Source organism: Hemiscyllium ocellatum, chromosome 16 (genome assembly GCF_020745735.1).
Source record: "Hemiscyllium ocellatum isolate sHemOce1 chromosome 16, sHemOce1.pat.X.cur, whole genome shotgun sequence".
NCBI classification, from domain to species: Eukaryota; Metazoa; Chordata; class Chondrichthyes; order Orectolobiformes; family Hemiscylliidae; genus Hemiscyllium; species Hemiscyllium ocellatum.
The window spans coordinates 49335187-49347694 of NC_083416.1; the positions used below are offsets into that span (position 1 = coordinate 49335187).

At 36.5% G+C, this 12508-nt stretch overlaps 1 protein-coding gene across 6 annotated transcripts in view; it reads right to left on the bottom strand.

Moving 5' to 3' along the window:
• The window catches only part of fam114a2 (family with sequence similarity 114 member A2), a 35738-nt gene that overhangs the window by 9062 nt on the left and 14168 nt on the right, over nucleotides 1–12508 (bottom strand). For all 6 annotated transcript variants that reach the window (XM_060837232.1, XM_060837236.1, XM_060837233.1 and 3 more), the window contains 6 exons: nucleotides 9654–9755; nucleotides 8026–8132; nucleotides 6630–6764; nucleotides 3801–3959; nucleotides 2640–2763; nucleotides 704–789 (listed from right to left, as the gene is read on the bottom strand). In XM_060837232.1, the coding sequence (XP_060693215.1) occupies nucleotides 704–789; nucleotides 2640–2763; nucleotides 3801–3959; nucleotides 6630–6764; nucleotides 8026–8132; nucleotides 9654–9755 (713 nt within the window). The remainder of the gene's footprint in view (nucleotides 1–703; nucleotides 790–2639; nucleotides 2764–3800; nucleotides 3960–6629; nucleotides 6765–8025; nucleotides 8133–9653; nucleotides 9756–12508) is intronic.

A 12508-nucleotide genomic window follows, 5' to 3' on the forward strand; every position in this document is an offset into this window, starting at 1 on the left:
TTTATTTCTGATTTTTATTTTCTATTTGAGGTACCAATATCTTTGACAAATTTTAAAAAAAATGATAATTACGGATTTATAGATTCAGAGAATTTAAAAGGCTTTAATGTAATAATAACACGTGTGTTTGGCATCAACTGTTGGAAAACAGCTAGTTACCTAATTGATTTAAATAGATGGGTAAAACACATAAAATTTCACCTTTTTAAAAAAAAGATTGATTTCTCTCCCTTCATTTTCCAACAAACAATCCAAGTTCGAACAACTCCTTGCAATAAGAAACCCTCCAAACCTCTTTTTATCCTGCAGTGTTTAATATCATAAAGTCATTAGACCCAGCAGAACTAAGCCATTTGGTCTTCAAGTCTGCTTCCTCATTCATTGAAGTCAAAGTTGATCTAACAATCTACAACTTCAATTTCCTGCCTTATCCCCATACACTTACTGAGTAAAAATCAGTCTATTTTAGTCTTGGTTGCTATTGACTCCTTACCACCTTTGCAACTAGCCTATCAAGCCTCTTTTGAATAAGGGTGTTACATTGGCAGTTTCCCATTACTCTTCGATTTTTTTCTAAATTTCAAGATTTCCTGGAAGATTACAATCAGTGCATCCACTTTCTTTGTAGCTACTTCCTTTAATATCCTAAAATGCAACCCATCAGAGCAGGGGACTTATCAGTGTCATATCAATCTACACTTACTTGGCCCAGTTTGTCAGACGTAGCAGCAATTTTCATCTCTGATAACAACTCAGTCAATTCTTTCACAAATCCAGACCCGTCACCCCCTGCAAGGTCAATCACATTGTTAAGAGTAAACCTTTAGTTCACACTGGCAACATTGAGCAAATATGAATAGGCATTAAATTATGGGTATTGAGAGGCAATGTCTTAATTGGGTTAAGAAGGAGCTTCAAGTCAAATATACCAGCCAATTTCTTTTTTTTGGGGGTGGGGGGGTGGAAGAAAGAAGGTAGGCGTTGCAAGGTCTTGAAAGATAGTAGGATTTTTTGAATAACTCAGCAGCATTTTAAGGTAGTTTTTTTAAAAAGGTGAAGTTCCACAATCCTAGGGTTTTTGCTACAGCCATACAACTATGTTATATGATCAAGTGCAGTTTCACTACTTTCCATTTAAACCCAACTCTCCCCACCCCCCCCCCCAAACCCCCAAGTTGCTGGTTGAGTACCAAAACAATCAAGTGCACATTAATGTTGATTCACATTAACATGTCATTTGGTCCTAATAGGATGGAAATATAGAATGGCTTCCTATATCCTATACAATTAGATTACTTACAGTGTGGAAACAGGCCCTTCGGCCCAACAAGTCCACACCGACCCGCCGAAGCGTAACCCACCCATACCCCTACATTTACCCCTTACCTAACACTACGGGCAATTTAGCATGGCCAATTCATCTGACCCGCACATCTTTGGACTGTGGGAGGAAACCGGAGCACCCGGAGGAAACCCACGCAGACACGGGGAGAACGTGCAAACTCCACACAGTCAGTTGCCTGAGTCGGGAATTGAACCCAGGTCTCTGGCGCTGTGAGGTCTATGATGTAACCAGACTCGAAAGTTACTGAATGTGATGTTGAGTCATAGAAACTACAGAAACCCGAAGCTAAAGAGGAGATGTTGTTCTTGGAGCTTGCCAACTAGTGAAAGCAGAATTTCCTTCTTCACCCTGTCAAAATTGTACATAATTTTGAACATCTCAGTGAGGTCACCTCTTGATCTTCTCTGCTCCAAGGAAAATAGCCCAATTTCCTCTACTCTTTCCTTGTAGCTGAAATCCTCCATTACTTGTATTGTTTTAATAAATCTCGTTTGCACCCGCTCTAGTGCTTTAACATCTTAAAAGTCCTTCTTGTTTTTTACCCATCCGCACACTCTGATCCTGTCATGACATGGGTTGCTTTCAGCATAGCCAAGCCAATCTCTCACTTTTAGTCCTAGGAGCATATGATGTGTTGCTTTCAGCTCATCTACACATTCTCTCCAACTCTTAACTCTTATGATTACTTATTCAGATTCTCTTCAGTCCTGTCTTACCATCTTTAATCCCCTTTTCAGCCTACCGCTTCCACATCTCTCCCTCTGGCCCAGTTTCAACTCGTCTCTCCGCTCCGCTCCCCCCCCCCCCCCCCCAATCTTCAGCATAAATACCACTTTTACTTAGCTGCTATCAGTTCTGATGAAGTATCAACGGATTGAAATGTTAACTCTGCATTCTCCCCACAGATGCTGCCAGACCTGCTAAGTTGCCCCAGTAATTTCTGATCCAGTTTCAGATCTCCAGCGTTCACAGTTCTTTGTTTTATTTCAACTTTGATTTATTGACGTTATTCCAACTTAACATTAAAAGTTTATGTAGGTATAAGATCAGTAACATATGGGCAAATTTTAGGTTGAACACAGAAGTAAATACAAAAAAATGCTGGATATACGTAGTAAATAAAGCAGCATCCCAAGTAGAGATGAGAAACAGAATTAACATTGCAGGTTAATAACTCTCTGATGCTGCTTGACTTGCTGAGCAGTTCTATCATTTGGTGTTTATACTTTAGATTTACAGCATCTGCAATATTTTGCTTTTGATATAGAAATTATTCATTTATTCTCCTTTTTACCTTTGTTATCTTCTTCATCCTCATCATCAAATTCAGCTAAACAAAATGCTTCTTTTATGGCTGTTAACTCCTCCTTCAATTTTTCTACATCTTCTCCCGACAAGGCATTCAGTACTGACTTAACCTACAGAATATAATGAACATCCCACACATGCAGAGTGTGAACAAATATAAGTAAATAAAATCAGCATTTGGTAACAATTTACACATTCTCATGCAAAATCGAGAGAATTAATATCACATATGTAAAGGAAATTAAAATAGACATGAAGGCATGACATATAGCAGCCCAAGAAAATTCACAATATAGAACAACCTCTATTAACTGAATGAGACGGGCAGGGAGTATTTTGTTCAGATAACTGATCGTTTGGACAACAATCTGATCATAAAGGAAGCATTCTCAAGTGTAAATAGACCCCTTGACAAAGCCTCAGATAGAAGCACCGACTCGTATATTACATCAATCAACTTGATCAAATCAAATCGAAAGACACTCTGGGATGGAGCAGGCCTATCTTTGCTGTAGTTTTATATGGGTTCTCAAATGTCTGCCCGGGTTTCTGTCAGTGTCTCTGCTCAGAGCTGTGCTGTTTCACTTATTCAGTGAACGAGGTATCAGAGTATAAAACCAATTGATAGTCAAACCCAAACTTCGGATTGTAATTAAAGTACAAGGGGAAAAAAAGCTGTATACAAATACACCTGAAAGAATAGCTGTCAGAAACTTTCAGCTGTGTATGACAGACAGAGAGCGACGGAGACAGAGAGCATGTGAGAGATATTGAACGAGACAAAAGGGCCAGAAAAGTCGGAAGGAAAGATGAAAAGAAAATTAATGACAGAGGTAGAGCAAGAGAGAAGCTGCTGAGTTCATTGGTGGGCAGTCTGTTTCAGAAAGAGTTTCTGCAGGTAGTGACAGAGTTTGGTTTCCGAACTCAAACTTCGGGACCTTGAGATCTTGTTCGGATAATCCAAATTTGATCAACCGAATATAAATTAATATACACAAATTTGGAATTTTATTTAATAATCACAAAATATATTACTGCTTGCCTGGATAGTCCAGATTTCTAATGAAGTATGATTTCCTGTACTTGGGACTTAGTTTCATCAAATTACTAAACAGGCAAAAAACAAAAAATCATATCCCTTATTTACCTTCATTTCACTTTCATTTGACAAAATCTCCAAAGCTTCCAGATGGGATAGACCTTGAAACTCATCAAATAACATTCCATAATGAGCCTTCTCTTCCGTATCCACAGAAACCTCCTCAGCTGTTTGTTGCTGTTCTCGCTCTTTAGCCTCTCGCAGAACCTAGACAGAGAAAAATAAGGCATACTCAACTTCAAGAAAATGACTTAAGTTAAAAAGGGTTTAACATCATTTTCTCCAATTTATCTATATTCCAGTTTGGCTAATAAGACATATCGGAGGACTTTACTTCGGAAAGTATCAAATGATGATTAGTGATAATTTTCATCCTGTTCCTTGAAAGCCAAAAATTACACATGAAATCTACCAAGTATTCAGTTGAGTACTCCAACATTCAATTTAACAACTTAATTTACAGCACTTGGAGTTTAGTAACATCGTGCAAATGCTGGCATAGTTCTTGCCTCAGTGCCATTGTTTTTGAGAACAATTCCTATTTGTTATCCCAACACCCAATATCCTCACATTCATCAGCATTACACTAATTCTTGCACAAGTCAATACCACCTCCGCCTGTTTCGATAGACAGTCCTAGTTCATCCCGACACAATCTCCTGCATTCTAAAAGTTACAGAATTGCCTTTCCTTTCTTTAAAAATTGCCAAGCCATCCTCCCAATATTCCAATATCTGTTCCTCTTACAAAAAATTCTTCCCACTGTAGCTAACCTTTATTTAGGACTCCTAACGAGTTCCTTAAAAATGGGCTGGAAAACAAGTGATTTTCCATGAGAAAACATAGAAAGGTGGATTATCTTCCTGACCTGTATTTTTTACACTAAAATCTGATTGGTGCTTTGAACAGAACTGCACAAAATTCTCTTATTAAGACTGAATAAATTTATGAGTTCTTTCTATTTAAATGTGTGATTATATCATAGCTTCAGCTCACTGTCTCCCATGAGCGGCCTCGTCCAATCTTCCTGCTGGCTGACTCTCCTATCATTGTTTCTTCCCCCTAACACTCCCACTTGTTGGTCCCTCTGCTCATTGCCTCTTCAGTCCTGAGCTCAGGTCCCCAAACCCTATGAGAGTTTCAGGGGAAGGAAGAAACAGGTGAGTAGTAAGCATGAGACTTGCAGAATAGAGTTGGGAAAATATTCAGGATACGTAGCGGCACGCAGAAAGAGTCAGGGTAGAAGGTAATTTCTTTAAAGGACTGAGAAAGCTCAATAACCAGTTATGATAAGGTGAATATTGATCATTGCTCCCATCTTACTTAAACTCCTCTTGATCAGTGTCAATGTTTTGTTTTTAGTGGGTAGCTATCACACTTGAACTAAACTTTGGTTACAAAAGATCAAAAACTGAGGAGAGTCAATTTTAATTTTTCTTCATGAAATTAAGCAAGCGGACGTCTATTACCGACCACTCTGAATAAAAGAATAAAATTTGATATCAAACACAGGTATAAAAACAAAAGGACATGAACTTATAAATAAGAAATGGGAAGAGGGGTGTCTACCTTTACCTTCCTGTCATGTCTAAAGGTAAAGGCAAATGCAGTTACTGATCCTAAGAATCCCTTGGGTTGAAAGAATGAAAAGATGAGTCCAACTGTTATTGTTTTGGATGTAGCAGAGTTCACAGATCTTGAATTCTCAATTTTGTCAGGTTGCACTTTCATCAGAGCTAATTTCTGTGACTGGGGTTGAGGCTGATAGAAGGACAGAACTAAAATACAGTGTCCTTGCTGTTATCAATCCACTTTGCTTTTTGCTTAAAGGCTGATGTTGGTATACCATTCCCTAAAAAAATCTGGAAAGTTGTAAAGAACGTTTCATCGCTCAGTATGTGCGGTAAACATGCAAATGAGACAAACAAGAGATTCTTGATGCCTCAATGAGTTTCAATGCCACTTCATAAAGTAATTCTGAGGCAGCTGCTTATGTATCTTACACAAGTCATTTGGGCTTGCCTCATGATCACACCAGCTATTTTAGGTCAGCCGTGCTCATTTCTGAAGCAAATTTCAGTCCACAAAAGCTTCAGCTATTAAAAGGCAAATGATTAAAGTTGCATATTATTAATCCATTTTCATTATAATCATAACAGTAGACTAAAATGAGAGTGAGACACACTTGGGAATGCTTCTAATTTACAAACTATGCCAAGGAAAAACATTCCAATACAATGTTCTTAATGGAAGAATGTATTCTCACATCTAGTCTACTCTCCCAACATGAAAACAAATTAGATCAATAGTTCATCACAGCTCATTCCTACCAGCAACCTAGAATAGCTCTTACCATCTGCTTCTTAAAAAAAACCCATAAATTTCAAGACATTATTATTTAATACAGATGATGATTTCCACAAGAATGTAGGTATAAACACAATGTGAACTCCAATATATAGCCAGCACTTCCATGACATTTCATATTAATTTAATATATTCAATTGCTGCATGTTATCTGGGTCACCAAATTTATTATACACTGCAAAGTATGCAGTCTCATAGAGCAGATTCCTTAATGTATTATTAGAATATGTATACAATGGACCTTCTGGGGAGCTGTTAGACCAGGTTCAATTCCTGTAATAACGCACACTGAAAAACTTCATGTTACAAATATATTATTCTTTAAACAATCATAGCTCAGTAAACTCTCTCACTCAGTTTTCAATGGAGTACAAGTGTATTTAATAGCATTGCAATAACATTGCAACATTCCTATCATTGCTCACAGGATGATCAAAAATGGTCAAGTAAACGATGCTTCAATACCAAATAATTATTTTATTTTACTCACTACCAAAGGTTAGAGAATACCTGAGACAATGTGGTTGTCCTATACATTAGTCCTTTTGTCTTTTTGAAACCAGGATCTCCTTCTGCAATAACATCCATGGTCTTTTTACCAATAAATTCAAGTGCATCCAAACCACCACTCAGTACAGATTTCCCCTGAAAATAAAGTAATTTATAAATATATTTTACTGGATAAATATACACAAATTTGATTAAATACTTCTTTTGAATGTAATGGCTTAGATTTTCTGGTTACTGTGAAAACAGATCTAATCAATGGTAATCCTAATCAGGATTTCCCACCAACCTGTCACCAGGGTTTTGAGCCATCTAATTATGGGTCTTTCTCAGAAGCTTCCATCATAAAAAACCAGTAATGAATCTAACCATGCAGGAGACGTTCAAGACCAAAACATTTTTTTTTTCAAAAAACACCAATAGCAGCCATGTTCCAGTGTAAAATATTTAAAAGACCCAAAGCCACGTTCAGGTTTTGCGAGAAGGGAAATATGCAAATTAGGAGGGACGGTGAGTAGGGGTAGGTGTAGCATCAGTGCGACAGGTGAGTGAGGGAGCACCAGTGGCAAGTAAATGAATGAGAGGCTTGTGTGGCGGTCCACAACAGATATCTGATCTGGGCATAAGGGGGGTGGGGGGAGATTCAGTATGAATGTTAACAAAAGCAAATACTGAAGATGGTGATCTAAAACACAAAAAAAACTGCTGGAGAAACTCAGCAGATCTGAGTGATCAACAGTTCACCTGCAAATGCTGTTAATGATGTAACAATACAAGCTTTAAAATTTCCCCTGCTGGGAAAAAAAAACACAGCCAGTCTGGCAGCATCTGTGGAGAGAAAAAAAATTGGAGTTAACATTTCAGTTCCAGTGACCCTACATCTGAACGACCTCAGGTCACTGGATCCAAAACAGTAACTTCTCTCTACAGATGCTGCCAGACATGCTGAGGTTTTCCAGCAATTTCTGTATTTGTTTCCAATTTCCAGCATCTGCAGTTCTTTCGGTTTTTACTTATGCTTTAAAATTGTTGGATGCATTAGGTCATTAACATTTGCATCAGTTAATATTTCAGTGATATCAGTTGTTCCAAACATTCTTAGATATGAATAACCTATTATGCATAAATATGTTAACTTTACAATACATGAAGGAATCATAGTATAATGGAGTAGGTCTTTAAACTGATTAAAACTGATCTAAAGATATGGGAATAATTTAATTAAAACCAGAGTTCAAAGTAAAGCATAGTCATGAGTGAGATATGCGGAAGGAAAATGCATTACTGGTTAAATATTCCCAGAATTCTCTTGACAGTTTTAAATTATTCTAAAATAATACTAATTAGTGACATTTGTATAAAAGACATTAACTATCAGTCAAATAAAATACATACTCACAGTGCTCTGAACGGCATTAGTGATGGTGGAAAACATCCCAAATGCTCCACTGCTTGGAGAGGTGTTTATGCTCTCTGCTTTCGGGCTATTGTTACCATTCTTGAATTCTGTTTTACAATTAGAAACAAGCATGCAGTCCTTGGAATTATTCCAAGTAAAAATAAACCACACATCACATAACTACACTTATTCAAATAAGTGAATTCTTGACAACTACTCATATTTCTAAGGAATGTTTTGCTTCTACTTCACTTTCCCCCTTTAACAGATTCCTTAGTCCATGGCCAAAATGTTTGGTCACCTGTATTTCAAAAAAAAAACTCCTTTAAGAAAAGTACCACAAATACTGCTGCTAAGGGAAGACATTCAAAATACTCAGGCAACACATCTGGAGAGAGGTAAAATGTGTTAAGGTCGAAAAGACTTCACACACTTGACCTGAGCTGTGTAGTGTTTCCAAAATTTGTTTATATTTCTAAAATTTCCACTCAGTGGCTCAGTGTCAAATTTGGTTTGAATACTTTCTTGAAGTGTTTTGGGATATTTTAGGATGTTAACTGTACTGTACAATTGCATGTTTTTGTTATTGCTGCTTTTAACATAGCAAAACACCCCAATGTATTTCAAAGAAACAAAGTCAGATTTAGACTTTGGAGCATCATTTTAAGAAGCTTACCTGTCAGTCTATTAACCAACAGTACACTTTTATTTGTGCATATATTATTGATGGCTTTAAGAATCACAAGAGTGATCAGGCCCAATTGGCATGACCACCCTACTGTGAGCACTAACATGCTGTATAGTAACTTTTCAAAATATTTATAACATTTAATAAATTTCTTGATATTGTAAAGCAAGTTTTCAGAACAACCTACTGTCCAATAATTACACAGGACAGGGGTATTCTCTCTGTCAAGGACCTGTCTTTAACCCAGATATGGCAGTTAAGGTTCAATTTCATGTTCCATACATAAACTAACCAGAGATAAAGTTATCATAGGCTCTTGAAATGGAAAAAAAAAATCACTGACAGTTTTTCTTCGTCATCTTTTCTGAGCAAGAGGAAAGAAAAAGAAACAAAATAGCAAAAAAAATTTGCAAACAGAATAGATCAGACTGTTAGCCCGACTGCAGAACTTGACTTTAAACATTCAATTGCCTTCTAGAACTTAGAAGCTATCACTTAACTGTCCATGTCGCTTTTACATCATATTTTGGCTGGTGTTTCTTCATAAACTATTCTCAAATCACTATGTACTTGAGCTCCTTCGCAGAGTATTTGGAGACTTCCAAACATAAATCTTATTGACCGTCTCTATTCACTGCTATTAGCATCATAAAATCTAACTCAGGAACAATTAGTGCTTTTGCAAGATACCAGAGCCCCAAGAAGTCATTAATTTTAAACTAGAACAAGGAAGAAAACTGAAACTTCATTATGTACAGCAAAAACAAAATACGTAATATGTAAAAACACAAAATCATTTTACATGAAGTTCAAGACTGACTATATTTGCAGATTCCATCTAAATGTTCCTCACAGCATCTTCATCTTAAACTCAACCATAGGCTTGACCATTGATACAGCCTTACTATTCAGAATTCAGATGTAGCTCTTTTGTCATCACCTTTGTCTTCATTGAACACGTTCACTTCTGTTGAAACTTCTGTGGGGCTGGGAATCCCAAGAGTGGTCTCAGCTTTTTCAATCACATTAGAAATCCCATGACCTTAGTGATAAAAATAAAATAATCTATAAGAAAAGTTAGTTAACAAAGGAAGCAATTCAGTTTTGTTAACTAACAGTGGAATTATCAGAGATGGCAGTTGATGGTATTTATACACTTCTTTGCACTATAAACATTCCAATTCACCTGGATTTTGTTTATCCTGGATGAACTAAATATCCTTGATGTCAGTATGCTCCACTGTCAAATTTGAGATTGTAAAACAAAAGCTGCAAAGCATTTTGCCTCTGCAATGATGCACTTTCCCATTTACTTCCTACTCACGATAGTAAATTGTTACCAACTTCAAAGACTTTTAAGCTTCATGTGACCAGTGAATATTCTAAAGACTGTACATTTTCTGAAACATGAAAAGGACTGTTTTAAATCAAGCATGGTGGCAAGGATTACTGCACTTTATAAAAAGTTACTTAATACTCAGTGTAAGTGGAGTTTATTCAACAAGTAGGGGCAGTCTATTTGCAGACAAGTTGGATCAAAGGGGTATGTATGAATGGAGAATCAGCCAGCAACAAAGGTCTGATTGGTGACCAGTTTCAATATCAGAGGCGTTCTGCCTGCTAACATCTGTGTGATTGGCTCCCAGGCAACTAAACTGTTTGTGGATGTGAATTAAACCTCTGGATAAACAGAAGCTATCCTCCTTTCTTCAGTAAAAATACTGAAGAAAGTCAGTGTATGTCCCTTCAATCAATTGCAGTAAGCAATGGCTCTTAACCAATAAGTCAGGTACTTCGTAAGTGTGAATGAGTCACTCCGTGCCTCTTGCAAGCAAGTAAAAAATACTTGGAGAAGGAAGAAAGGAAGATATATCAAGAAGCAGCAAGTCCTGACAAGCTAAAAGGATCATCCGTGCACTGGGACCACAGAAGTGCCTTCCTAGTATTCCACTTCACCACGATACTCTTTGTTTCTGTATTTATTCATGTGCCACAGTAGGTGCACTATCTGGGACTGAGTTTTATCAGAGAGAGGGTTTGAGTTACATGTCGATAGCTCATACAGTTTCTGTAGCTAGAATCTATTTATTTGGACTAAGTATACTTCTTGTTAAGTTCGGAAAACTGGTTTATGCTTTGCCTCACCTAGACGTAAAAGACAAATTCACTGAGGAACTTTGGGTACTTACTATATAATCTTTTACTTTTGTGGTAAGCGCAGGAGTTGTGGGATTTGATTCCTAGTACACTACCCCAATGAGGTGTAACACTGGACACAAACTGGCTTACAGGATTCTAAGAAAAATATGAGAAGAGTTGAAGGAGCAGATAAAACTTGGTTTAAGAACAAACTCTCAGGCTGAATCAAGAATACTGAAAAGGAAGAAATTTTAAAGTCAGGCCCTGACTTTAACAGATTTCTTTTAGCAGACAATAATATAAAATGATGTGCATGAGAGTAACAGCCTTTTCAATAGTTTTCTCAAAAATGCAGTCATTCAAATAGATAATAACTAAAACTAAGAACAGTAGTAAAAATTATTTTATATTTCCAAATCTTCAAATCAACTTGATAAATTAGCAATGCGTTCAGTTCCATTCTACACTAGAATCAAGTCATTGTGTTGTCATTCTTGGCTGACCTGCCACCCTCTGATCTTCTAATCAAATGATATTACAACAATTTTGTATTTATTATTACACACAGAAAGCAGCACAAGTTATTTCATAATGCCCTACACAGAGTCTAGTTAGTCTTGATTAGCTTCAAGGTTTTGCTCTTCAAACTCTTTGAAAGTAGTAAGAAAACATTTCTAAATATTATGTTTTACAACTATATTGAATAGCCAAATGCTAATAGTTTTAATGAGAATATTTTTACAAGAGGTAATGTGGTTTGGGCCTTTCAGATCAGAGGCTCATGGCTAAATCTAATACAGTGATGAGATCAAATGTTACTCTGTCTGCTGCTGTAAAACGGTGTATGTGGAAAAAGCTAGGGCAGTCCAAACAAGTACAAGTAGGCATCAACTTACCATGCTTATTGAGAATGAATTAGAAACAATCCTTGGAGAGGCAACAAAATGGCACAAATGCAATAATTCACACTGGTGATAACAAAGGTGATTCAAACATTATGGGATGGGACTTTGATTATACATAAAGTGATATATAGTGGTGTATATGACTATAATTTAATGTGTTATGTTAATTAGTAGAGAGCTAGCTATATATACACTATTAACTTAAAACTGTGAAACAAAACAGGTCCAAAATTAGTCTTTTAACTATTGTAATTTTTAAAATTCCCAGCATTCTGACTTTTTGATCCGTTATTTTGAAAATAAAAGTTTGAAAACTGTGTTGGCTTATGAATAAACAGTAATTACAATATAATACAGACTTTACATTCATCTTTCAGCACAAAGATGAATTAACCTGCTACTAATATAAAGTACAATTGTACAGGAACACCGCAAGATTTGGAACTGTGAGGGGTATAAAGTAACAACTGGATCAAGCTGCAAAGGCAATGAAACAAATGTTGCAGTCCAGACTTAAAACTGAATTTTTAAAAAATAACAAATATTTTAAAAGTTGATACCAGGACATTTGACAAGAGTATGAACTATAAAACGTGTTTCACAAAAATTGGAGGTTTATGCAGGGAGTCATGCGATATGATAATATCCTAATATTTATCATCTTGGGACATATGAGCAGGAGTTTGCTATCCTTTAGACTCTTGATGCTCCTGCATCCAACAAATAGGTTGCTTTTGATTTTTACAACAAC